The following is a 27,880-nucleotide window of genomic DNA, read 5'->3' on the forward strand; positions in this document are numbered from 1 at the left end:
ATATCGTGACCTTTTAATATCGTAAAATCTTAACGCACGATATATCGTCCCACCTTCACTGTTTATGTAAGACATAATCCCAAATATAAGAAAATGTATTACATTAAATATGTCTTACATTTTCACTAATGCATTTGCAGGTTTGACATTAGTCACTTATTGCTGGGTATTATTGGTGAAATGCAACCACATCTCAGATAATCTAATTTATTTTCTGTTTCTAGCCACTTATTCCTGCACTGGTGCTTAGAAGTGGTTTAATTAGAGCAGTGGTTCCCAAACTGGGGGGCATGACATCTTGGCGATGGGAGCAAAAGGGGTCATTGAGCATGAATATTAATAAATAAACCAATTCTTTGCAATTAAAGAACTTTAATATTGTTGTTTTGAATTATTGTAATTTTTTTTACCCATTTTGTTGCCATTGGGGGCCCTGAAACTTTTTTATTCTTCAAACGCGGCGCAACAGAAAAAGTTTGGGAATCTGTGCATTAGAGCAAGATAAACAAATGGAACAAGTTGTTGTTAAATAGTAAATCTTAGTGGAACTCAAAAAACGGTTCAATATAATAAATTACAATATTAAATATAAAATATGAATGGGCTTGTTTTGGTTCCGATTTTCACTTCTAAAAGAAGTTTAAAATAAGCCATGAGATAAATGTTTTATGCGAATGATCACAAAGGCACCATGACTGGTTTAAAACTCCTGCGTAGGCACCATACAAACATAAATCACTGATTTCGGTTTCCGAGGTTACAAAACACGACACAAAAGACAAACGCGTCGATTTAATGAATTTTAATTACATCAAAGGTGGAAAAGGAGGACAACATTGGGTGTCATAATGTTCAACACAATGGAAACCTGCACGAGAAAAGGTCACAGGTCACCTATACGCTCCAGTCAGTGCAACGACCATAACCATGTGCTTTTCTTTCTAAGGAGAAGAACAATTAATAAACAGTATAAATTAGTGCTTGTGCGTTGGATATCAATGACAAATTGGCTTGGAGTGAATAGAAATGTTGGCTTCAGTCTCTTGGTTCATTGCATCAACTGTCCAATAGGTGACCTGGACCCCTCCCACAATCAGTCTCTCTCAGATCACGCAGTGTGTCATGGCTTCACGTCCAACGTTCATTTGGCATCATGTTGGAGACACTGATTGGATAAAGGAAGTTGGATGATTGCTCCATGCAGATTATGATCTCTTGTGAAGTTTTTTTTCTTGTATCTTAATCTTTGTTACAAAGATGGAGGTTTATGACGCTGAGAGAGAAGAAGACGAAGAAGAAGAAGAAAATTCATCTTGCTATAGGGAAGTTTTTGGCGAAGATCCAAAATGAAGTCATCGCTCTGCCCTTTTTTGGCCGTCATGTGAACATTGGCACTTGAATCTCGGCCCAGAAACCAGTGCCTTCTGAAAAGTCACGTGATGGCAGTTCAATCTGCCACTCCGTCACTGAGCCGTCACTCAGACGCTTTCTAGTATTTTTTTATTCAGTTTCCTTGATTCAAGGAAGAGAAGTAAAAACCAAGAAGGAAGCCACATTTCGTTTCTCCACTGGAGTCTCTTGGGTTTTTTTGTTTTTTTTTGTTGCACATATTAGTAAGACGAGGAATGAAAGTGGGAAGAATACAATCGTTCTCACTGTTGACGGTCTCTGCAGATTTAAAAACTCTACTTTAGGCTTCAGACTCACAGTCCCCAAGGCCACCTTTCTCTGTGTCCCCCCCAACGAGCAAAACAGGAGAAAAGAGAAAAAGAAAGTCAGATCAGAAAAAAACAGAGCGAGTTAAAGGGTCAAAGGTGATAAAGAAAGACTGGGACTGGACGGAGTGGACCAACAAGCAAGATACAGCAATGAAAGTTAGCCTGAGATAAAATAAAGGAGGAAAAAAGAAAAATAAAATAGTTGGAAAATAAAAGATTCAATGTCAGAATAAAAGAGTTCATGTTTGACATTGACCCTTTTTTCTTAAGTCAGACTTTGGGATAAAATAGTTAACGTCACACCTCAGAATAAGAGTTAAAGTCAGACTTCAGAATAAAATAGTTAATGTCAAACTTCGGAATAAAAGAGTTGATGTGGGACTTCAGAATAAGAGTTCATGTGAGACTTCAGAATAAAAAAGTGAATGTCTGACTTCGACTCTCCTATTCTGAAGGAAAAGCTCTTATGCTGAAGTCAGACTTCAGAATAAAAGAGTTAAAGTCAGGCTCCAGAATAAAAGAGTTAATGTCAGACTTCAGAATAAAAGAGTTATTGTCAGACTTCAGAATAAAAGAGTTAATGTCAGACTTCAGAATAAAAGAGTTATTGTCAGACTTCAGAATAAAAGAGTTAATGTCAGACTTCAGAATAAAAGAGTTACAGTCAGGCTTCAGAATAAAAGAGTTACAGTCAGGCTTCAGAATAAAGTCAGAAAGAAAGGAGAGAAAAAACAAAGTCAGCCTAAGAGCAGGAAAGTGTAAAATTCAATAACAACGGCACAATACTCAGCATGAGGGAGAAATATGGGGAGTAAGTAGGACACAGAAAAATGGGGGGGTGGGGGGTGGTCGTCCACTCAAATGTTAAAAAGGTCCATATGCCATGCAGCAGATTCCCAGATTATTCTCCGTGAGCAGGCGTGTGCAGCACCACAGGGACGGGATGGTGAGGGTAGGGTGGGGTTGGGGGTTGGGGGGTAGCTTTAGGGTAACGGCTCCAAAAAAAAGCAGGACATGATGGACGACATCTGTTACACCATGTTTCAGGTTCCCAACAACACTGAGCCACGCCCACCACGTTTGCCCCTCCCACTTTGAGCAGTGCTCACTCACCACGCGCTCCATGAGGTTGGGGGGCGGGGTTTAGCAGCTTGGCTGCTCCCCACTCCTGCTTTTAGGCTTTCTGCCCTCCACATCTGTGGGACAAAGGCAAAGTTTATGTACATCAAGAAAACTGTCATTTCTATCTGCACAAGATAAATACAATAAACTGATGTTTGATCTGCAGCTACAGAGCAGAAATAAATACAAGTTCTACTCATTTGGGCACAATAAATAGTGCACGTCTGACTATAAATTAAGCTGCAATACTAATCAAACATTTCTCAGGGTGTGATGCGTCAGGATTAAGATTAAATACAATTTTCCATAGACCAAAACAAATGGAAAAGCATATTAGGACCAAGATATTAACATCAACAAATCTACAAAAGCCAAAATCAGGTTGACTCAAGTGTCATAATAAGACTAAAAATATAAAATAATCTCAAAATTTGAACATTTGGCTTCCAAACGTTTTTCACATTTTATACTTTTTCTAATCATTTCCAATTTATTTAAATTTCCGTTTAGTGTTTAATGATATTCCCCTAATTCACATACAAACAGTGTTGGCTTCATTCCTAAAACAAACATTTTAACTTACACCATTCTTTAGTCACTTTATCAGAAAAACCCTCAAACCTTAAGAAATGTAACCGTTCCCATAGCGACCTGCTCTGCTCACCGACTTTATAAACGTTCATTTAACCAATTATATTTTGGGAATGAAGCCTAATAGTTGTGTCTACAACCATAAAAAAACAAAACAGCATTCTTGAAGCAAAACTTCCCAGTTAAAATAAAAAATATAATAAAGCACAAGCACCATTGATCAAATAAATGAAGCATGGAAACCATTTTGCTCATAGTGATCAAAATGTGTTTGGACTGAACAAAGTCATGCAGTTTAGTGAGAACGGTCCATTACACAGATGGCTGCTGCACATATCCCACAATCATTTATAAACATTATTGTGACTTTTATGTCTGTAGTGCTCTTTCATGCTGTGAATCCATCTGTGATGCTGAGTAAAAGCAGGTAATAATGTCACGTGAGGCAGTCAAAGAACTAAATGGCGGGGGGGGGGGGACAAAGAAACGTCACCAGTGGGCACCAACCAACCACAGCAAACTGAAGAAACACCAAAAAAACCAAAAACAGAAAAACATCAGCCCACACAGAAAGCGAGCGTGCTCTGATAGATACATGCACATCTATTCAGTCAGAGTCAGCTTTAGTTTGGGAATCAGCGAGTCAGAAACCTCCCTGTGGTTCACACACACCCGTACTCGTACCACAGGGACTGGGGGTCATCTGGGCTCAGGGACTGGTCTGAGTGGAGGACCTGATTGGGAATGACACTGGTGTCATTAAGGCCCTGTGCCTGGCTTTGGTGTGATTCTGTGTGATTCTGCACAGCAGGAAGTTGGCTCTTAATGGGAACAGGAGGGCCACTGATGTTGCTGACCAGGGTCGGGTTTAGAGACAGGAAGGGGAGGTTTTTGTCTGCTGACTCACTAAAGATGGAGTCCATGAACACCGACTCGACAGTGAAAGAGGGGCCGAGGAGAGACTCGAGGGTAGAAAGGTCAGGTTCGTCCAGGTTATGGCAGGGTAAGCTTTGGGACTTGGACATCGGGGTGGTGAAGGCTCCCTTGGGATGGTACTCACTGGGTGTCGGCTGGGGGCGCAACCCTCCAGCCTTGATGGCAGCAATGGCGGCGGGGGACCCGTCGACGGACACAGGCTGGCGGTTGTCCTTGGACAGCATGTCGTGGATGCTGGTGCGGCGCGTGGTGCCCTCGGCGGTGGAGATGACGCTGCTGGCCCGAGGCAGCGTGGACGAGCCCATGTCCAGGCGTTCGGAGACGGACGTGGCTTTGGCCTGTGACGACAGGCTGGAGCGTAGCGGGGCGGAGCCTCTTACGCGGGTGCTCTCTGCTTTGCGCAGGGTGGGCCGGCCCGGTTGTCCCGAGCATCTGGGTGGCCGGTCGGCGTTGACAGAAGTCGCTTTTCCACTCGAGGAGCGTAAAATGCCACGGGTCTTCTGGGTAGTGCGTGGTTCCTTCTGAGCGTGCTCAGTAGAGGTGGGGAGGCGGGGAGAGTCCACGGTGAGGTTCTCCTGACTGCCAGACTGTGAACGACACAAAGGATAACGAACAAACTAAAGCAACAAACAAGTAAAACAAAGATAGAAACTGTAACACCGTACCATACACCAATAGACACTATTTTGCGGATTGCATTGTGGGATATGGAGTCCCATAGACGGATGCATAGAAGTGTTTTTACTTTATTACCATGATTTATTGTGTTTGTCACCAAAAACTCAGACAAAGTCTCTCAACTTTGTCTCTCGTAGTGAGGTGATGTAACACAAGAAATCACAGTAAGAATGAAGTAAAAACACTTCTGTACATCTGTCTAAGCTAGGGGTTTTCAACCTTGGGGTCAGGACCAAATTTGGGGTCGCAAGATACTGGGAGGGGGTCGCCAGATGCCTTTAAGAAACTGACAATATTTTCTGAACAATTTGAGCCCATTTTTTTCTTATTTTTACCCTTTTTTGCAACTATATCAAACTTGCCATACTTTACCCTATTTTCATCACTATTTTCATTCCAAGCTTATTTTTGCCAATTTAACCACATTCACGATTTTTCATCCACATTATTTGCCAGTTTCAACTAATTGTTCCTACTTTTTTCTGCCACTTTTAAGCCAATGTTGACACTTTGAACCCTTTTTACCACTATTTCTGTCCGTTTTTGGCCACTCAAATTAGCAACTTTGAACCAATTTATGTGGTTTTAAATACCATTTCACCACCTTTTCCATCATTTTTTTCTACCACATGGCTGTTCCTAAATGTTCATGTCTGTATTAAACCACCTTCAGTGGGGGTCCCTGGTCTCTGGCACCTTTATTTTGGGGTCACAGGCTGAAAAGTTTGAGAACCACTAGTCTATGGGACTCCACATCCCACAATGCAATGTGCCAAACTTTTCCGACAATGTCAATAAGGGACAACAATCTTTTTGGGAGCAAATGATCTTTGATTTGTATTGATCTATGAGGCCTACACTGTGTATCTGTCTCCAGCAGCTTTATAATAATAACCAGAACAAATAACTGTGGGAATGAGCCAGAGTGAGGTCTCACCTCAGTAGGATCGATCCCCTCGTCCAGGAACTGCTGCAGTGAGACCACCTCACTACCAGGTGAGCCAGTCTTCCTAATGGGCATCTGGCTCGGGCTGCTGGAAGGATCTAGGGAGCGATGGAGCTGCAGGGGGCTCTGGTGGGAGGAGCGTGAGGCCGTGGGCTGCTGGATGGGACTGCTGCCACTGGAGGACCAGACCTCCTGATCCAGACTCAGGCTGAACTCACCACTGCTCTCACTGTGAGGCCGACTGAGGCTGCCGTTCAACGTGCCTATAGGACCAAAGGAGACAGGGATGAGAGACATGATAAGAAGCTCCTCGTCAAAGGAAACTATTTATTAAAAAAAGATTCTTAACGGAATTTTAACTCTCACTCATTTAAGGCTTTGTTCATATATGGTTTGTTTTTACAAATTTCGATTATTTTTTCTATTATAGTATACATGATAATCACCAAAACAGTTTGAAGGACCAATCTTAGCCCATTTAAAAAAAGTTGGTGTTTTTTCCATAGAAAAATCTCAGGAATCAAGAGCAAAAGCCCAACGTTGCTCCTAAAAGTTTTTGTTATATAATATATAGCAGGGATGGGCACAAAACTGTGATTGTATCTGATTTGGAGTCATTTTGTAAATTTCCGGTTTTGTTTTTTGGAGTCATTTTGTAAATTTCCGGTTTTGTTTTTTGTATTTTTCTGTAATTCTGTGTGTTCACTTTGAGTTGAGTGCCGCGCAAAATTAATCCCAGGGCCGTACGTGGCCCCCGGACCACCAGTTGTTCATGTATGACCATAAACATATCCTAAGTGGGACGATAAGATTATCTCTCTTGCGTGAATGTAAAAATAATAGGATTTATTTAACAGCAAATACATGAAATTTGAGAATTAAGTTGTTGGAATTTTACAGGAAATCAATGCTATTCTAATCTGGTCAACTTATTCCGAAAAATGAGTTTATCATTAAACAATTATAATTTAATTATAGTTTATGTATGTATGTTTTTGGTCCTGCACTGAAATCCATCAGTTACACTGATGCACAAACTAATTAGCCATACAACAATGACCATCATGTAGGTATTTGTTAGGTTTGGGGTAGTGCAGTTGAACATGATAAATTAGGAGGAAATGTCAGAGTAAAAAAGAGGAAGAAAAGGGGGAACATGAGGAAGTGAAAAAGTGCCACAGAAAGGTTTGGCATACCTTTGCCCTCCAGAGGGGACGTGAGATGGGAGTTATTGTTACTATTGCTACTGATGGTCCTGTTGCTATGGAGACTGGAAGGTCTGGATGCTGGGTGAAGGACAGGGAGACACACACACACACACAAACACACAGGAGTTAGGAGCTACACACGCCTACTGTACATGTATCAGACCAACACTAACAAACATGAGTCTCCTGCTAGGACGGCAGATGGCTGAAGGACATGAAGACTGGCTGGATTCCAGGCGGGTACTTTATTAAACAAAGGAACTAGTGAAGGAAAGCACATGGAAAGCTAAACACAAAGTCTAGTCTTTACTGATAAAGTCTTTACTGATAGAACAGATAACAGATAACAGAGTGTGAGTTCAGGATGAAGAAAGCAGATCTTTCCCAAGTTTGCACTGACAATTTGAACACACATTTGCAGAGGTGTATAGTAACAAAGTAAATGTACTTTACTATACTTAAGTAATGTACAAATCATCAAAAAAAAAACTTTTGGACCCAAGCTGACCTATGTGCCCCCCCCGCCCCACTCTTCCCACTAGAGGGGTAGCTTTTTATTAATGAAAGATATTGGCTATCGCAACTGACTGTGTCCATTCACTGACAGCGGACGGGAGTCTGCTCCATATATTGTGGTGTAATTATTTTACATTTGTGCTATTGAACGTACCCTAGAGCTTTTGTTAGGATCAGCCAATAAAATGTGTATATGTCTATGGCCTGCTCTGTTGGTGGGGGTGGGGGGGTAAGGGGGGAGGTTTTGTGTGACTCAGAGTGGAGAGTTTTTTTGTGCCCCCCAAAGTTTACTTAATGCCCCCCCCATTTAATACTGCCTGGCGCCGACTCTGCTTACAACAATTTGAAATAAAAAATGACTGCCATCATGTGATATAGGTGTGGGAAAACCGTGAGCCCTGGGGAAAAACGTGCAGTTTCAGAAGTTTTTCCTGTGGTTTTTACTTTCTCCTGCGGGCCGAATTGGGAGCTTTAAAGGGCCAGAGTTGGCCCCCGGGCCTTGAGTTTGACACGTGCTGTACTTTTACAAGTAAAAAAATATAAATTTACTTCATTACTTTTATTTTTGCCCAATTTAATTCATCTGGAATGGGCGTGTCCGAGAACAACAAAAAGAACAACTTGCGGTTAATTAACGTTTGCTGTGTTTTTTTTTTTGTTTGATCAATTCTAGTCTTTTTATTTACCTAAAAGTGAAATAAAGAGAATGAGGAGAGATCATTTATGGCTGTTTTGCTTCTTTTTATGCGTTCTTTTAAAATACTTTACTTGATACTTGAGAATTTTTTTTCACAAGATACTTTTGATACGTCAGTACATTTAATGTGAGCTGTTTTTAGACTTTTACTCAAGTGATTTTCTTTCACTTTTACTAAAGTCATTTTGAGTTGATGTGTAAATTTGTACATTTACTTTATACACCTGTGCTCATACGTATCCACGCCATCGATGCTGGTGAGAGTGGGAATGTTCACGTGACTTACTGCACTTACTGCAGACGCTACATGGCACTCTGCACATAACGCTGTGCTCAGCGGGAGACGGACACAAAGCCAGAGCACTGCTACACACCTTCAATCCTGATGAGACACACACACGCACGCACGCACACACACAGCAACGCATGCAGGTGGTGACATGCTCAGCAACATCATGCAGCGTCATCGTTAGCTTAGCAAGCAAAACAAATTTAACCCTTTATTAGGCAAGTGGAAATACAGAGTGAGTGTTATTTCTCATTAAGAGAAAATACACAATATACTGTATATTTATTATAAATTTATAACTAATACTATTAATGCTCCTTTCTGTTCAAATGCAGCAATTTTGGTGCCTGATTGTGAAACAAGTATCACATGGAAAAATGTTTTTGAATGTTTTGTTTAGTTTTTAGAAAAGGAGGCATGTCCACAAAATATACAAAAAAAGCAACAACAAATGTGTATTTTATGTTAAGGTTTAATTTATTTAGACAACTTTTTTTTTCCAGGAAATTTACTTTGAAATGTAATTTGATCTCCTGACATGTTTCGACTGCCAACTGTAAGAACACATAAGGACACCAGCAGATGCCTCTGAGCAAGACTGACAGTTGGCAGTTGAAACATGTCAGAGATCAAAGTAAATTTCCTGAAAAGAAAAAAAAAAAAAAAAGCTGTCTGGATAAATGAAACCTTAACATATTATTTAAAAAAATAAGACTTTATCACATTTTTTATATGTTTAAGTGTTTTATTCTTTGCCTAATAAAGGGTTAATGGACACAGATACAAAACAACAGCAAAACTTAGCTTCAAAATCAATATATATAAATATACGCTGAACAATTCCATAAGGTGACCTAATGGCTGATACATTACTATAAGTAATATCCGGTGAGTTGAGCCAGACTCCATTTCCTGAAGCCATTACAAGGATCAACTGGGAAATGGTCCTCTCTAATGATAAAGTGCATTCTGGGAACTCATCTGAAACTGATGTTGCCTCTAGTTTAACGTCCATCTGGGACGACAAAGGCCTCATTTACACGTGGCATTAAAACAGATTTTTACAGTAGACTGTGCAAAGCTGGAGACATTACGTTTACTACGTCTGTCGATGTAGTTAGATCATCAGTTCAGGTTCAGATAAAAGTTGTACATCTAACACAGGGGTTGTCAATCTTAGGGTCGCGAGACACTGGGAGGCGGTCGCTAGAAATCTTTAAGAACAAACAAACTTGCCGTATTTTAACCTATTTTCGACACTTTTTCTTGCCATATTTTTGCTCCTTTTAATGTATTTTTGCGATTTCAAGAGATTTTCAGCACTTATAAACCCTTTCCACCACTTTTCCACCTAATATTGCATATGTTGACCCATTATTGACACTTTGAATCTTTTTTCACCATATTGCAAGCTTATTTGTGCCAGTTTAAACTAATTGTTCCTACTTTTTTCTGCCACTTTTAAACCAATTTTGACCACTTTTTCTGTCCGCTTTTGGCCACTCTAATATGCAGTTTTTAACCAATCTCTGTAGTTTTTAAAATCCCATTTCACCACCGTTTTTTTCCCACCACATGACTGTTCTTGAATGTTCATGTCTGTGTTCAACCACCTTCAGGAACAGTGGGGGTCTCTGATGTCTGGTACCTTTATTTTGGGGGTCACGGGTTGAAAAGGTTGAGAACCACTGATCTAACAAACAAACATGACCAAAACTATTCATACAAAAACCCCATCTTTTCCTAGTTCAAACTAATGTACCGGTATTTGAATTATTGCAAAAGGTTGTTGTTTTTTCAATTCCGGCTTGAAGAATGTTACATTGCCTTTTATCAGGTGTCCAATAAATTAAACTGTTTTTGAAAAGCAAAAACTCATCAAAATACTGAAAAAAATTGGTTTGTCATCAAGAACAAATGTTTTTTTTTTTTTAACCCAGGTATAAAAATAATTGACAATAATGTTACATTAAATATTCTAGAAATCTAAAGTAAAGCTCATAAACTATTATGAAATGTCTAACTTTGCCAATGAATAATTGCACAATTCAGTCCAAAATGGAATTTCTTAAAGAGGATATGAAGTGTAAAACATGGTGATGTATGTAGTATGGTGGCTGTTTAACAACTGGATGCTCTTCATTAAATCTGCCTGGCTGCAGATTAATCGCTCTGGAAAACATCCTAATGCCTGAATTAAAGTCAATCCTACTTTCAGCGGCGGCTCATCTCTTACTCTGACCGTCCCTCTCCTTCGCCTTCAGCCAAAATTGAATTACTAAATGTGGATTGGGCTTTAATTGATGAGCAGGAAAGCAGCCCAAAGATTAGCAGCGCGACTGCAGGTGACATGGCCTGATTTTTAGGGTGTGTTGGTCAGTCCTCATCTGAACCCTTGAGCAAAGAGAGGACGCAGTAGCTAGGGGTGTCCTGATCTGATACTGATACAAAAATTGGCAAAAAGGAATTTTTTTAAAATCGGATTTGATTATATTGGCCTGCATCTAAAATTGCTCACATAAGCAGTTCATTCCAGACTATACAGAACTAAACACTGACAGTAAAAAATAACTGAAGTCAACATAAATTGTTATTTTTTTTCCCACTCTTTATTGGTTTTATTTGTTTTGAGGTTATTTTTCAAGTTATTTTAACTTATTTTGTATTTATTTTTACTCAACTGTAGAATATTCTTATGTTTAAAGTTGAAATGTATGTAAGTCATTGGTTAATATGGATCCGTTTTTTTCTCATGCCTCCCATTGTAATACAAGGAATGTGACTTGGTAGATAGTGCAAAGAAACAGTAGGATAATAATAATAATAATATACAGACAATGACTATGGACATATATACATGTAGTGTATTGTTATACTGTATATTGGCATTGATAATTATTATCTTGAGTATTTTCACTTAATCAAGTCTTTCCTAACATTCCATACGACAAAATACAGAATAAAAGTATGAATGATTCATGTCGATATTGTATCGGATTGAATATCTGTATCGACAAATACTCAAGGCTGCAATAATGGTTTTGTACCAGAAATGAAAACGTTGGATCGGGACACCCTAAGCAGTAACAGCTCTGAGTCTTTGTGTTCAAACAGGAAGTGAGCTCTTACCTTGGCTTTTTGGTTCATCTGAAGAGCCGGCCACGTCCTCGCAGGAGACGTTGCCTGTTCAGATATGCAAATCAATGCCACAGGGTGCTTTTTACTCAAATAAATATGTTATAATTGCGGTTGCCAACCTTTGACCTGAAGCCGATACTTGGCTCTGCTGTGGCCGGCGCTCGGCAGGGTGAGGGCGGCGCAGTCGATGGCGTTGGTGGAGAAGGCGAGCTCCTTCATCCGCTGACCGCTCCTCCTGCCATCGCCCGTAACTCCGCCATCCCCGACTTCACCACCGTCTAGATTCTCTGAGCTGCCGGCCCACGGGGCCCCAGGGCTGCTGGCTACGGCCATGGTCTGCAGCAGGTCATTCATCGCTACGTGGAAACGCACGGAAAGGGAAGAAAACAAAGCTGAAAAGTGGAATCAGTATTTGCTCATATCGTCATCTCATCATGAAGTGCGTTCTTTTATCCCCTCAGGTGGAAAGAAGATACAACGGTGCTTTTCTTTCCTCTTGTTCATAAAGCTTAGATGTGTTGGTTTCATGCAGAACAAGATTCATTTGGCTCTGCAAATGTGGTTTTTGTGATAGAAAAATCAAACCTGTTGTAAGTGAAGAAACATGCAGGCAAATGAAAAATAAATAGATGCATAAAGCTGGCATTGCATGGTTCTTCATATCCTGCAACCTTTCTGTCTTTTTCCTTCTGGAGCTGCACGTAAATAAATACATGAATAAATCAAGCATGGGTGTTCAATCACTTTTCCTGGAGGGCAGCTGTTTTGCACACTTTAAACATCTTCCTACATCCAATAACCTAAAATACAACGACAGTGAGCTGCTCGTTACAACCAGATGTGAAGGAGGAAACAGACATGCAGTCCAGCAGTTCTCCAGGAACCAGATTTGACACCCGCTTCACTTAGGGACAGTACTACAAAGCTGGATTTGTTCTTATAGCGCTAACTTCCTGGATTCACCAATCATTTCTCTTGGAAAATGACCTGCCCATTGTTAGAAGATCATGGTTGGTGCTGATCTGACAGCTGCATTTAGGAAAGAAAGATTATTGATGTATGAATGCAATCCTTTCATTTACTGATGACATCCTTCAGGAAATATATAGATTTATATCTGATGGACTGATCTACAGTCAGCTGATGAAACCTGTGTCGGACACTCTCCGTACGCGCGGACAGATCGACTCATTCATTCTTTCATTCATTAATTCGCTATAGTGACACTTGTCATCATCAGCAGGAACAAACTACAGTGAAACAATGTGCTCTCATCCCAGTGTGTGTGTGATAAATTGATGAGGACTACCTGAATAGAAACACGTCTGTTCTGTAATGAAGCGAAACTTATCAGAGCGCATGGATTCATATTTCTTTCCTTCCTGCTTTTTCTGCAACAACAGCGTTGTTTTTGGTCTAAATTATGGATTTTAATTCTTAATATTTTTTCAATAATTATTCCTCAATTGTGTTGTATGTAGCTCTGCGCAGTTTCTCTGTGATTGTGATTGGTCTGACGCAGCAATCTCCACCCGTTTCACGTGAACATCGCCTGGCTGAAATCACATGTCTTAAGAGAACGTGCTTATATCCTGCTTCGTAGTACAGCTGTTCTCTGACCGAGATTGTTTGGTTAGGTAAAGCCTGTTAACGGAGAGATATCCAGCATATACTTATCCAGCTTCGTAGTACAGGCCCAAAATATCAGAATAAAAGTACCAGAAAGGCCTTGTCAGCACAAGAACATCTGAAATGTGGCAGAAAGCATGAAAACAACATTTCATCTCCTTTATGGTGAGTGAGAGCATCCAGCAAGCAGATGCTGATGTAGCTTAATTCATGCTGTAATCAAAGACGGGAGCAAACCCACACCGGCACACACACACACACACACACACACACACACACACACACACACACACACACACACACACACACACACTGTCACACACGCACAACCTTTCATTCACTACACATTAATCAAATAGAATCCCTGAGCGTGTGGCAAAGCTGATGAAGAAACCGAAAAACCAGAAGAAATTACAACAACCCACTGAGAAAATCTCATTCATCAGTTCAATAATCATTTTTATATTAGTAACAAAATAATACTACACGACTAGTGAAAGCTAAAGAAAAAAGGCTTAAAGAATGTATTCTACAGGAAAGAGTGAAGGCCAATGTTTAGTAGGGAGGGAAAAATCACTGATGTCGCCAGCAGCTGCAAGGGGGGGAATGGTGAGAGAATTTAACTACGCTGATATTATCATAATACAATTATTATGTGCTGACATGTATCACTCTGTTGTAACAAAGCAGTTAGCACAGAAAGCTGCCAAATCAGCGCTCCACTCCACGCTGCAGCTGCTGTGTCATCAGAGACGACTCCTGCTGTTTGTTGTTTTTTTTCTTCTCCCAGTGAGACGACAAGGAAAAAGGAGGCAGAGGGGATGCAAATGGTGGCGGCTAACGGAGGGTCTTACACATGGAGCGCCGGTAGATGGCCTTGGCCTTGTCTTTGTCCTTGGATCTGTTCCTCATGAAAGGCAACCTTTTTATAGCTGAGGGCAAAGCGGAGGAGGACAGACACACAGACAGAAAGATAGACAGACACGGAGGACAGAGAGTGTGAAAGGGCGAGCCAAAAGAAAAGAAAACATTCTTTAAATAAGGGGAAGAACAGGAGGACGTGGTTAAAACACACACACACGCACACAGCTATGGGAGCTGAACACACTCCATCAATGCAATACAGAAAACCCTACAGCACAACACATGACAACACCCTTATTATTTTTTAAATGGTCACAGACATTTTAAAATAGTATTCTAATAATGAGGATCCAATAGATATCTTTACTTACAGCATGTATCTGCATGTTATTGATATTTTTACTTTCTTGATCAAAACAATCCTGATACCTTTAGAATTAGTGTTGAAAATGAATCAACATGCCTAAAAAACTTTTCTTTATGTTGACATCTTAAACATCTTTATTTAACGTGTTTTAAAGCTAATTTTAGCCAAAGAAAAAAAAACCCTGTATAAACTATTGCCATTAACTTTTAATAATGCCCACAAAGTATTTCATATAAAGGCACTCATTTGCAGAATATAATTATAATTTTTGTAAATTTTTAGGACTTTAGAAAATAAATTACATGGGGTCACAAACTCATGAATCCAATGTATCATTTTTATTTTTTATTAATTTGATCTAGTTTCTATTTGTTTATTTATTCATTTTTAAGGAGAGAGAGTTAATGGGCTTAAATGTCTCCCATAAACTAAAAGCAGGAGAAAACATAATGAAAGTAGGGTCACAAACGCATTAATCCAATGTATCATTTATTTATAAATGCATATCTATAAATAATATATAACTAAAATATATACATTTATGAATATTAATGAATCTTATCTTGCTTTTATTTATTTCTATATCTATTTTATTTTTAAACTATTCGTTTCAGATAACTTGTTTCAGGAGCAACATTTAACAACGAAACTTTAAAACAAGTAACAGTATATCAAGTTAAACTTGCTAGTTAATGGGCTGAAATATCTCCCATTAAATAAAAGCAAGAGTTCGTGAGTACAGATATTTTTTTTGTAAAAAAAAATAATGAAAAACTTAAACATATCCTTAATCAGAGACATATTCAACAACAAACACGCACACACACCGACCTCTATCATCATCATCACACCATCGACACTAACACACAACCATTCTCTGGTTTAATGGTTTGGATGCAACACAATAACACTGGATCCAACATGTCAGCCTGACTGGATGAGACTGGAATGACGAGGAGTATTAAAGGGTGCAAATCAATCAGATGGAAGAGGAACAACTCAAGTGTCGAGAATGAGTGAAACGGCAGCGTTTACATGTTAAAGAGAATAAAGTGTTACAATTGGTGTAGTTTGACTGTTTTTCACTGTAGTAAATCATCTTCTTCATACATGCCTCAGTGCCTTATCATCAGGTTGACCTTCTTTCAACGTAATGGGTGGATATGACCTGAAAATGCTGTTTTTTGCACCTTTTAATAGCTGTGATACTTTGATAAAGAGCCTTTCTATCGTATTCACAGGGGAACTGCACAGATCAGCTGGTTGACATGTAGCTAAACGCTTTAGAATGAAAACAACATATCAAAACGACTCTTTACCAAGTCTCGTATCTGAACCCCATTAGTGGTCTGAACTTGAATACAAAACAATATATGGGTCAAGGACGTCACATGACACCTAAATATTTCGTCCAACTGCATTTCTTTTAGTTGAAAAAAGGTTTAAATGCATAAAAAGATACCAAATGTGTAGTAACTTAGTTTTTGTTCTCACTTTTATTATTGTTTTTTTTTTTTAAATTACTTACTAAATTACTTTTTTATTCTGTTATTCAAAGTGTCAAAATATCATGTGGTGGCCATGACTGCTGTTTTCATTTTTTATTTATTTTTTTAATTACTGGAAATCTATTCAAATTTATTTTCTGTCCTGTTTTAGTTATATTATAATTATCAGAGTTCATCAATTAATTTCCATATTCATTTATAACATAATATTCATGCAAATCTTGCTTGATGATGCCCATGTTATGAGATATCATGCAGTGAAATCCTTTAATTATCATCATTAATCTAATATGTATATATATATATATATTTTTTTTTTATCTCAAATTCTAAATTAGATCTAGAAAAATCTAAACATCTAAAGGATGTTTTAAAAACACTTTGAAAAATACAAAATGAATACAAAAACAAACAAAAGGAAGCCAAAAGTAATACAAATAACAAAAAAGTACTACATTTTTTTTTATCTTTTAAAGCATTTTAAAAAATGTATCACATTTGTATTATTATTTGAATGTATCATTTAAAAACAACCGTAATAAAACTGACTTCTAATGCATTTTAATAAAAAAAATCAGGCTTTTAACTCATTGAAGAGCCCTTTGATTTGATTAGAAAATTAATTATTTAAAAGGTTTAAATAGCTTTCAACAGCGATGTCTTCACACTAAAACATCCAGCATCACCTTGTGATACTGTGCAGTTCAGCTGTGACCTCTACGACAAGCCGAGTAACACCGACAATGGACTCACGAAAACATGCCCCGAGAGACGAGAGCGACGGGTCACTATCCCCGCCCTCCCACCCCGTCTGCAGCATACCATTGGACGAACCCTGCGTTTGGGCATGTGAGTGCTGCCCTCTCCTCCCTTTGCAGAGAGACGAGATAAAGAAGCAAAGTAACAGTTAACGCAAAGAAAACCCACTCCAGCACTCAGGAACCCACACACTGAGTACAGTCTAGACTAGAAGTAGCTTCCTATTCTGAGCCATGTATTGTCTGGTTATTGTAAAGATGCAGTGAGTCATTTCCTCTACTCACTGCTGCTCCTTTTGTGTGCCAGTGTGTCGTCTAGAGAGTTGGAGCCGGAGCCGATGGACGAGCTGTCCTGGCTGTCCCCAGGAAACGGTAGAAAGCCGTCGCCGTACTCCGAGCGAGACGGAGTCAGCGTGAGCGAACGCATCCTCTCCCTACTCTTTGGTTTAATCAGCTTCTTCATCTTCAGAGTGATCCAGTTGCCACGCCTAGAAAGCACATAATATTGGAGTAGGTACAGTATAAAGTAGAGGTGACAAGTAACGAAGTAAAAATACTACAATACGTTACTGTACTTCAGTAGTTTTTTCTGGTATCTCTACTTGACTTGAGTCATTATTTTTTTGGCAACTTTTTACTTTTCCTTTTTTAAACAAATATCTGTACTTTCTACTCTTTAAATTTGAAATGAGTTTGTTACTTTAAAGACCTTCAAAGATTACGACACACGCGTAAAAAAACACAAACCAACAACCGCAAAGCTGGAGGAGAAGCTAGTGCATGTCAACGTGCAAACATGGAGGAAAAGCTAGTGCTAGTCAACGTGCTAACATGGAGGAGAAGCTAGTGCTAGTCAACGTGCTAACATGGAGGAGAAGCTAGTGCTAGTCAACGTGCTAACATGGAGGAGAAACTAGTACTAGTCAACGTGCTAACATGGAGGAGAAGCTAGTGCTAGTCAATGTGCTAACATGGAGGAGAAGCTAGTACTAGTCAACGTGCTAACATGGAGGAGAAGCTAGTGCTAGTCAACGTGCTAACATGGAGGAGAACCTAGTGTGAGTCAACGTGCTAACATGGGGAGAAGCTAGTGCTAGTCAACGTGCTAACATGGAGGAGAAGCTAGTGCTGGTCAACGTGCTAACATGGAGGAAAAGCTAGTGCTAGTCAATGTGCTAACATGGGGGAGAAGCTAGTGCTAGTCAACATGCTAACATGGAGGAGAAGTTAGTGCTAGTCAACGTGCTAACATGGAGGAGAAGCCAGTGCTAGTAAACGTGCTAACATGGAGGAGAAGCTAGTGCTAGTCAACGTGCTAACATGGAGGAGAAGGTAGTGCTAGTAAACGTGCTAACATGGAGGAGAAGCTAGTGCTAGTCAACGTGCTAACATGGTGGAGAAGCTAGTACTAGTCAACGTGCTAACATGGAGGAGAAGCTAGTGCTAGTCAATGTGCTAACATGGAGGAGAAGCTAGTGTGAGTCAACGTGCTAACATGGGGAGAAGCTAGTGATAGTCAACGTGCTAACATGGAGAGGAATAAGGGAGAAACTTCGATACTTTTACTATTGCCAGTCATTTTTTATTCAAGTATCTATATTTTTACTTGAGTATTATGAGTAATGAGGACTAGTACTTTTGCCACCTCTGGTATAAAATGGCATGATCATTTTTTGATGTCGTGCCAAAGTGACGCTGCTTCCTTTACCTGCGTGGTGGCGAAGGCTCGTAGAACTTGTACTGGTCCATGATCTTCTCCTCCAGTTTCTCCTTCTGTCTCCTCAGCTCATTCAGCTTGTCACTGGTGGTTGGTTCATTGATAGAAATGCATGCAATGCACAAATACATCCAGGGGGATTAGAAACCATTCGTACAGCCTGGATGTTTTTGTGTAAAAAAAAAAAAAACAAAAGGGGGGGAAACTTGTGTCTAAGTTTACATGTATTGTCTTTGCTCCACGTGGAACAGGTCCTTGCTCTCCATGGTTTGTTCCAGCAGCGTTCGGTTCTGCAGCATCAGCGTTTGGATCTGATCCAACAGGTGGCGATTCTCCTCCTCCAGGTTTCCCTTCAGCTGGCTCAACAACTGACACACACACAGACACACACACAGACAGACATGCAAGAGAAGTTAAGATACCTGATTCATGAGCAAGAGATTAGCTCTTTAAAGACTTGGAAGAAATTTCTATCCCCATTAATAATGACACAATATGTTCAAATGTATATATTTTCAATATTCGCGAGAGGTGAAATAACCCAAAGTTGAAGTCCAAAATGAAAATGAAGAAGTTACACAAAGAAAAAGGGTAAAACAGAGATCAGATTTTTTTTACATTGCCACATGCAGGTATGGGCCATTAGAAATAGTAAAAAAAAAAAAAAACTTATTTTTTCAGATTCGAGAGACCGTCACCCAAGAACCAATGCATATATGTCACTAATCATTAGTGATTTGAACAGTATATGTCCATAGCTCAAAGCAAATTAAATTACAGGGAGCTGAGGTATATGTAAAGTTATTTACTGAAGGCCCAAACATGTTCAAGCACAAATTTTGAGGGGCTGGCATGTCCACCAGATAGAATGTATAGCAGATCTTTTTGTGTATTCTGAGAGAGTAGGTGGAACTGTTTAACTGCCAAATTTCAGTTTTCTATGCGATGTAGTTCCTGAGATATTGGAAGATAAATAGGGATACACGAACATCGACATACCCCCTCAAAGAATTCATCGAATCAAACTAAACATTTGCAGAGTGCCTCTTGAATAAATGTTAAAATGTCAGACTTTTTGGAAACTGATATGAATTGAAATCTGAATTGACTTGACATGAAGAAGATATTCCCAACGGTTCTTTTACATCAGCAGCATTTTGCCACTGCTCTCGCACCAATGCACTATTAATCCTCACCTCACACTGGTTAGTCAGTTTAGTGGACGTGATGTCCAGCTGCTGGTATTGTTCCTTCAGTTTGGAGAACTCAGCCTCCAGCTTGGTCTGCTCCAGTTTGGCACCGTTTAACTGAGTCTTGATGCTTTTATGGTCCAGTTGGAGACTCTCGTTATCTTTGAGCAGCTGACGATAGGTGGTGTTCAATCTGTGGCCCAACATACAGAGAGAGTACAATTCTGAGCCTGAGATGTTGTCTAACCTTGGGTCAGGACTCCATTTCTGACTGCAAGACACTAGGAGGGGGTCGCCAGATGCCTTCAAGAACCTAAGAATATATTCTGAACAGTATTTTAACCATTTTTCTGCAACTACCCCAAACTTTTAACCAATTTTCATCGCTTTTTCTTGCCATATTTTTACTCCTTTTAATGCATTTTTGCTACACTACTACCATTTATGCCACTTCTCCATCAAATTTCAATGCACTTTCCCAATTTTTCCACTTTCAAGACATATTTTGCACTTAAAAACCCTTGTCGAAGATGTGGACCCATTATTGTAACTTTTAACCTCTTTTCACCATATTCCAAGTTTATTTTTGCCAATTTAACCACATTTACAATTTTTCATGCCCATTATTTGCCCATTTCAAGTCATTGTTCCTACTAGATGCTCAATGCCTTTTCTGCACATTTTTTCAATTTTCAAGATTTAATCAGCACTTATAAACCCCATTTCCCCACAATTTTTGGGTTTAAGGGTTGAAAAGGTTGAGAACCACTGGTCAAACCTGTCATTTTCCTCTTTCAGCAGTTTGCACTGGTCAGCTGTGGTTTGGTGGCTTTGGTTTTCCAGTGCCATCTTCTCCTGCTGCTCCTTCAGGTTTTTCTCCATATCGTCTAAATCGCTCTTCCTCTGCAGAAGCTGTTTGTATCTGCAAGCACAAACACACGCCACAATGCGCTCATGATTTAGGGACATTGAGTCACTATTTAAATAGAGAAATGAAAGGGAGGATTTTAAGTGTGGTGCACTCACTTGTCCTCCAGCTCCCTGTGCTGCTGTTCCAGGCTCTTGTGCGATGTCTTCAGGCCACCGTGCTTCCCGATCAGCGCCTCGTACTCTGATGCCTGCCTCTCGTGAAGCGCCGCCAGCTTCTCGTGGTCGCGTAGCAGCAGCTCGTAGGTGGCCCTCTGCTCCTCCTTCTCCTTCAGCGCTCCCTCGCGCTCGCTTTCCACGCTGCTCTGCTGACTTTGCAGCTGGACGTTCTGCGCCATGACGGCAGCACTTTGCGAGCTCAGGGTGGAGTTCTCCACCTGCAGACGACAGCATCAGGTAGTCTTTGGCTGTGATCGAAATGTCATACTAACATACTACTCATACTAAGTCTGACGTCAAACTTAGTATGTAGATGTTTACTGTGCGAGAAATACCTGGATGTATACTATATCGGGACATTTTTTAAGTATGCACGGTGGACACACTAGTCATACTTAAGTAAAATCGTCCTCGGACCGGCTTCAAGCTAAAAATCAAACATGCCCTTTCCAAAACAAAAGCTTTTGGGCTCTTGTTTTGAAGTTAACCAGAAGTTTGGTCCGTAGCACAATGGCGGGTCTCTGAAAATCTCACCATGAAATGTGTTTCCGCAAGTTTTAGGGATCAAATAACCAAATCGACTTGGTCACTTTCTTACTTAAAATGTTTTCAGAACTTTCAAAGATGGAGAATCAACAGAGATATTTAGCCTCAGTGTGATTCCGGTTTTTGTCGTACCTTCAAAATGCATCTTAGGAAACTTGGAAGTATACTTCAGTGGTAACAATAATCATCCTAATCATACTTATAGTATGTAGTAGACAGTACAGTATATACTCATTGAGTTTGTAGTGCATAGTACCTAGTGTGCCATTTCGAACACAGCCTTTCACTTGTTTTCCCTTGATGATTCACTCTGTTTGCACACGAGTCGGGGGTGCAGAAAGCATACGACCACCTGGATTCAGTTTTGTTTGTTCTATGCAAATGCTAACACACCTGTCCTCATGTGTCCTACATGCACACAGCCTACAGTACATGCTTAGGAAGCAGCTACTGCAAAAGTCAGAGTAAATCCTGTCACCCATAAGACGGGTTTGAACTGCTGCCAAACAGGGAAGGATGAGTACAAATCCTAACCAGGGAGTTGATCTCTATCCCAAAGTCAGAGAGTGAGTGTGCATTTATCAGCCCTGTTTCCAGCTCTTTTATTACTTGTCTATCTATTTACCTGCAGCTTGGCGTTCTGCGTTTGCAGACTTGTGTTGTTCTCCTGCAAAGACGCCGTCTGTCTCTGCACCGCCACGATCTGAGCCTGCAGGTTGGAGCTTTGGGTTTCCAGTTGTTTGAGCTGGCTCTTCAGGGCCACTTTCTCTGCCTGCAGTGTGGCATTCTGGGAAAAAAAAACATGCACCAATTAATCAAGACACTCTGGAGAGTAGAGTACGTTTCTACACAGCATGTTAAACTCCTAACTTACATTCCTCTCCACCTCGATGAGTCTGTCTTTGACTTTCAGCAGCTCCCTGGTGGCTTCGTGGCTTTCTTTCTCCCATTTACTGACAGCTTGAGGGTCCTCGCCTCCCCGAGAGGGCGAGGTTTGCACCATCCTCTCCTCCTCCTCCCTCTGACGTAGTGCCTCGTAGTTTTTCTTCACCTAAAAGAAACACATGATGAGGTTATTCTACTATACTGCAACCTAACCTTATATTTAAATCAATGTCTGACAGACACAGTGAACATCTTGACCCATTACACCAGTGGTTCTCAACCTTTTCAGTCTGTTTGAACACAGACATGAACATTCAAGTGGAAACAGGGCCATCTAGAAAGCTATAGGGTCGCCTATCTACAGTAAATGGTCCATTGTTATATGAATCTGTGATAACCACATTTATCGATCTGAATAATATCCACCGTTATCCAGGAAGTTTTTTATTATTTGCACCATAGTATATAGTCAAATTCTTGTTTTAATCATGAAAGAAATGGGTTAAAAGTGATTAAAAATGGTGGGAAATGGGGTTTCAAAAACTACGGAAACATTTCAAAAGTTGTCAATTAGAGTGGCCAAAAATAGACAGAAAAAATGGTGTTCAAAGTGTCAATATTGGCTTAAAAGTGACAGAAATTGGGAGGAGGGGGGTTGGGGTTTAATTTACCAAATAATGCCAAGACAAACCTTGAATGTGGTTAAATTGGTAAAAATAAGCATGAAATGTGGTGAAAAGAGGTGAACGGTGACAATAATGGGTCAACATATGTGACATTAGGAGAGAAAAGTGGTGGAAAGGGTTTAGAAGTATCGTAACTGTCTTCAAAGTGGAAAAAAAGTGCGGAATATTTGATATTTGATGGAGAAGTGGCAGAAATGGGAGTAATTTAGCAAAAATGCATTAAAAAGATCAGAAACATTGCAAGAAAATGTGTTGAAAATAGGTTACAATATGACAAGTTGGGTGTCTATGCAGAAAAAAGGTAAAAAAATAAGCAAAAATGAACATCTGGCGATCACCACCCAGTGTCGGACACCAAGGTTGAGAACCCCTGCATTATACCATAACAACTAAAACGCCATCCAAGCTTTGATTTTGGTTTATGTCATGTTTGAAAACACTAGCACCTCCCTTAAGAAAAACCTGACATTATCTGGTTGACTCAGGCTCTTTCACAGCCTCCTGCTGCCTCATGAATAGATAAAGTGTAGAAAGACTTGCATAAGAGAAGTGAATAAATAATACATCAGCACAAAGACGCTGGAAATGTTTCCGATGCTTCTTTATTTGATGGCTCTAAAGAGACTTTAGGACACAATGTTTTTCACTTGGAAGTTATCCAGGTGGTCAGGAAGATCTCTATCTGTGGTGTTACTGACCGTCTTCAGCTCCTGGCGAAGCTGCTGGTTGAGGTTGGAGGATTCCTGAAGCCTGGCCTCGAGAGCGGCGATTTTCTCCTCCTTAATCTCCAAAGATGATTTAAGGCTCGACTCCAGTTTGGTTTCCAGGATCTTAAACCTGTGAAAGAGGATCCAGTCAGCTGTTTGCGCAGGAGTGCAGCCTCATTGCTGCTGTCTAACAAGGTCCATCGATCCTTTATCAAAGCAGGTGGAGGAACATTAACTCTAAAAAGAATCGTTCCAGAGGGATTTTCACCAACAACCTCTGATTAATTACTGGTAAATGAAGACACTTAGTTTAAATTAGGTTAGAGACCTGGTTTTGTTGTGTGTGTGTGTGTGTGTGTGTGTGTGTGTGTGTGCGTGTGTGTGTACCTGTCATCAGAGCTCTCGTCATGCAGAAGCCGCTCCTTGTTTAATCCGATCTTCTCCAGCTCGTGGGTCAGTTTATCAAGATCATTGTTCATCTGCTGAGTCCGCAGTTTCTCACTTACGAGCTCCTGAACACACAATAATACACTTATGATCTCCCATCCATCCATCCATCCATATATCCATCCATCATTTAGGTTCTTACCTCTATCAAGGGACTAATATTTTACCTCCATCTATTTATGTGTTTGACTGTTAGCTCTATTAGGTCAAAAGTACTGGTACTCAAAACATTTTGACAAAATCCTAACCAAAGACCAGGGGTGTCAAACTCATTTTAGTTCATGGGCCAAATACGAAGCAGTTTGAGCTTAAGTGGGCCACAGATTTTAGGTGGAAAAAGCAAATTCAACATATTTTTGATCATATAAATTATATATAAATTATAAAGTATGTGAGTATACATCAGTCCCTGCAGTATCTTTAATTACATTTCCCAGATTTTTGGTATTTGGGAAAATTGCATTAAATGATTTCAGGAAAATTTGCCAGATTTTGGAAAAATTGACAGTTCTTTCAACAATTTGAAATTAAAAATGACTGCCGTCATGTGATATAAGCACTGGAAAAATAGATTTTTGTATTTGTAGGGGCAGAGACATCTACAACTGAATTAGTTGGTAATTTACAAAATGTTTCATGTTATTTCTATCATTTTTAGTTTCTCAAGCGGGCCAAATTAGATGCTCTAAAGGACCAGATTCGGCCTCCGGGCCTTGAGTTTGACACGTAAACATTCCATTAAATTTTCTGGTTTTGGAGCCGAAATCAATATACTGATTCTGGATCAGTTTCAAATGTTAAAAAAAATCCCTATCTCTCATCATTGGTGAAATTTCAAAGATTCATATCTGAGTTTGGAATCGATCTTTATGAAATGAACCTTGTCATGTCCGGTTGGTTCCTCCAATTCCCCATCGAGTTACATCCAGATCGGATCCGGATTGCGAATTTCATTGCGATTTTTCGGGAAAAAATGGGGGTGTCCATACATTTGGACCTACTCTATGTTTATTAATGGGGATTGACATTCCAGATAACTGCCAATATCTGGCAAAGAGGAGATTTGGTGCTTTTGCAACCTTTACCTTTCAAAATAAAATGCTGTCGAGAGCCATGGCTTTGAATACTAACTCACATTCATCTGTGCTCACCTCTCTCAGTGTAATAAAGGTCCTCTTATCAATGGTGGCCTGTTTGATCAGCTCCTTGTTCTCCCTCTCCAGGTCCTTGACCCTTGTGCACGAGTCCCTAAAGAAGATCATCTCCTTGCCCATGGTGCGGTTCTCCTTCTCCAGGGAAGAGATCCGCTGGTTGCTGTCGTCCAGCTTGGAGTCGCGAATCTCGGCTTGCTGCTTCAGCCGCTTGTTCTCCTTCTCCAGAAGCTTCTTGTCCTTCTCCAGCTGAGAGCTTTCCTGCTCCAGAGTCTTGTTCTGAAGTAGGTCAAACAAAGTGTATGAAGTTATCACATCCAACTCTTTGAATATGCTGGATTAGTAGTCATTTTATTAGTTTCTTTAAGACAAGGGTTCTCAACCTTGGGATTGCCAGATGCCTTTAAGAAACAGAATATTTACATTATGCTTATTTTTCACCCTTTTTCTGCAGCTACACCAAACATGACATACTTTAACCTATTTTTGTCACCTTTTCTTGCCATATTGTTGCTCCTTTTAATGCATTTTTGCTTCTTTACTCCCATTTCTGCCGCTTCTCCATCAAATTTCAATAATTTTCTGCACATTATTCCACTTTCAAAACATTTTCTGCACTTATAAACCCTTTCCACCACTTTTCCCACCTAATGTTGCACATGTTGACCCATTATTGTCACTTTTAACCTTCTTTCACCATATTTCAAGCTTATTTTTGTTAATTCAACCACATTCACAATTTGTCATGCGCATTATTTGCCAGTTTAAACTAATTGTTCCAACATTTTTCAGCCAATATTGACACTTTGAACCCTTTTTACCACTTTTTCTGTCTGTTTTGCAACTTTAAACCAGTTTCTTAAAATCCCATTTCACCAACATTTCCACCATTTTTTTTGGGTCAATTTTACCCCATTTTATTTATGATTAAAACAAGGACTTACATCTTTAAGATGACTATATACTATGGCACAAATAATGATAAACTTCCTGGATATCAGTGGATACTATTCAGATAAATAAATAAATGTGGTTATCACAGATTCATAGAACAATGGACCATATACTATAGATAGATGACCCTATAGCCTTATAGATGGCCCTGTCTCCACTTGAATGTCCTTCAATGTTCATGTATGTGTTCAACCATCTTCAGGTACAGTGGGGGTCCCTGGTCTCTGGAACCTTTATTTTGGGGGTCGCAGGCTGAAAAGGTTGAGAACCACTGCTCTAACAAACAAACATGACCAAAACTATTCATACAAAAACCCCATCTGATGATTTTAAACAGATAGTTGATGAATACATAAATAAAAACAAATTAATATTCTGGATCAATAAATAAACTCCAAATCCAGTGAATTACCTGACCAATGGAAATTTAATTTCCTTCCTTCTCGTACCTCTTGCTCCAGCTGTTCCAGTCGTTTGCTGGAGATCTTCAGCTCCTCCAGGTTCCGCTGCAGGCTCTGATTCTCAGTCTCCACCTCCTGCAGCTCGGCCTCCAGCTGCTGGATCTTCTTGCTGCTGTTCTCCAAGGCCTTCTGCAGCCTCTGGTTCTCTGTATCCAGGCCCTGATAGCTCACCTGGAGATCAACACCTGGATTAGGAAATGTACGTCATCTTTACACCTCTAACAGTAAAACCGCTCTCACCTCTAATCGTTCCGTTTTCTTGGACGAGGCTTTGAGAAGCTCCAGGCTGCGTTTCATCTGACTCCTCTCACTCTCCAGCTCCCTGTTCTCAGCCTCCAGCTGAGCGGCCTTGGTCCCTGCTGAACGCAGACTCTCAGTCGTGCGCCGGAGCTCCAGGTTCTCCTGCTCCAGCTGAGAGTTCTCCTTTTCTAATGCCTCCAGCTGGTAGGCCATGTTCTTCAGGTTATCCAGTTTTTTCTTCAGACGACGAGCCTCTGCCTCCAACTCATTGTTCTCCTTTTCAAGGGAAGAAACCTGTGGACAAGAGGAATTTTTGTCATGACACAAGCTTTTTTATGATTATATTATTGTGAAAATTTGATTTAATGAAATTCAATGAAATTAAATCAAATTAAATGAACCCCACGCCACGTTTAAAAAGAAGCATGTGGGTCAGAAAATGGATGGATGAATAAATAAAATAAAATAAAATAAAATAAAATAAAATAAAATAAAATAAAATAAAATAAAATAAAATAAAATAAAGAAGCAAGCAGGTCAGAAAATGAAAGGAAGAATGAATGGATAAATGAAATAAAATAAAATAAAAAAAACACAATTAAATTAAAAATAATAAAAAATAATTGTTCTAAATGATGACAATAAAGAAAGTAAAAAAAAAATTCCTTGGGGTTTGCGGAAAATTGCAAACCTTTTCACACGTGATTCCCAGACTGGCAACTTTCTTCTGCAAACTTTCCTTGTCTCGCTCCAACCTCTGCATCTGAATCTCCAGCTCTTCTGCTCTCTCACCTCTCTCCTTCATGGTCTCGAGCTCCTTACCTATGTTAAAACAGGATATTTTT

At 39.8% G+C, this 27,880-nt stretch overlaps 1 protein-coding gene across 9 annotated transcripts in view; it reads right to left on the reverse strand.

Annotated features, from left to right (window-relative positions):
* Positions 1-787: 787 nt before the first annotated feature.
* Positions 788-27,880, reverse strand: part of ccdc88ab (coiled-coil domain containing 88Ab) — an 81,520-nt gene continuing 54,427 nt past the window's right edge. Inside the window, exons 16-39 of one of the 9 annotated variants that reach the window (XM_028468012.1) lie at positions 27,727-27,857; positions 27,036-27,329; positions 26,784-26,966; positions 25,381-25,659; positions 24,170-24,294; positions 23,774-23,912; positions 22,379-22,555; positions 22,130-22,291; positions 20,899-21,176; positions 20,651-20,794; positions 19,879-20,065; positions 18,905-19,050; positions 18,674-18,766; positions 17,251-17,453; positions 17,030-17,077; positions 14,323-14,400; positions 11,959-12,195; positions 11,831-11,884; positions 8,699-8,794; positions 7,188-7,277; positions 5,983-6,254; positions 4,492-4,954; positions 2,832-2,914; positions 788-1,728 (exon numbers count right to left, since the gene is read on the reverse strand). In XM_028468012.1, coding sequence (XP_028323813.1) covers positions 2,862-2,914; positions 4,492-4,954; positions 5,983-6,254; positions 7,188-7,277; positions 8,699-8,794; positions 11,831-11,884; positions 11,959-12,195; positions 14,323-14,400; positions 17,030-17,077; positions 17,251-17,453; positions 18,674-18,766; positions 18,905-19,050; positions 19,879-20,065; positions 20,651-20,794; positions 20,899-21,176; positions 22,130-22,291; positions 22,379-22,555; positions 23,774-23,912; positions 24,170-24,294; positions 25,381-25,659; positions 26,784-26,966; positions 27,036-27,329; positions 27,727-27,857 — 3,932 coding nt within the window. In that variant the 3' untranslated portion in view covers positions 788-1,728; positions 2,832-2,861. Of the gene's footprint in view, positions 4,955-5,982; positions 6,255-7,187; positions 7,278-8,698; positions 8,795-11,830; positions 11,885-11,958; positions 12,196-14,322; positions 14,401-17,029; positions 17,078-17,250; positions 17,454-18,673; positions 18,767-18,904; positions 19,051-19,878; positions 20,066-20,650; positions 20,795-20,898; positions 21,177-22,129; positions 22,292-22,378; positions 22,556-23,773; positions 23,913-24,169; positions 24,295-25,380; positions 25,660-26,783; positions 26,967-27,035; positions 27,330-27,726; positions 27,858-27,880 lie in introns of all 9 variants that reach the window. The other 8 variants (XR_003675591.1, XM_028468011.1, XM_028468006.1 and 5 more) reach the window with 8 other exon arrangements.

Source organism: Gouania willdenowi, chromosome 15 (assembly GCF_900634775.1).
Source record: "Gouania willdenowi chromosome 15, fGouWil2.1, whole genome shotgun sequence".
Taxonomy (NCBI): Eukaryota; Metazoa; Chordata; class Actinopteri; order Blenniiformes; family Gobiesocidae; genus Gouania; species Gouania willdenowi.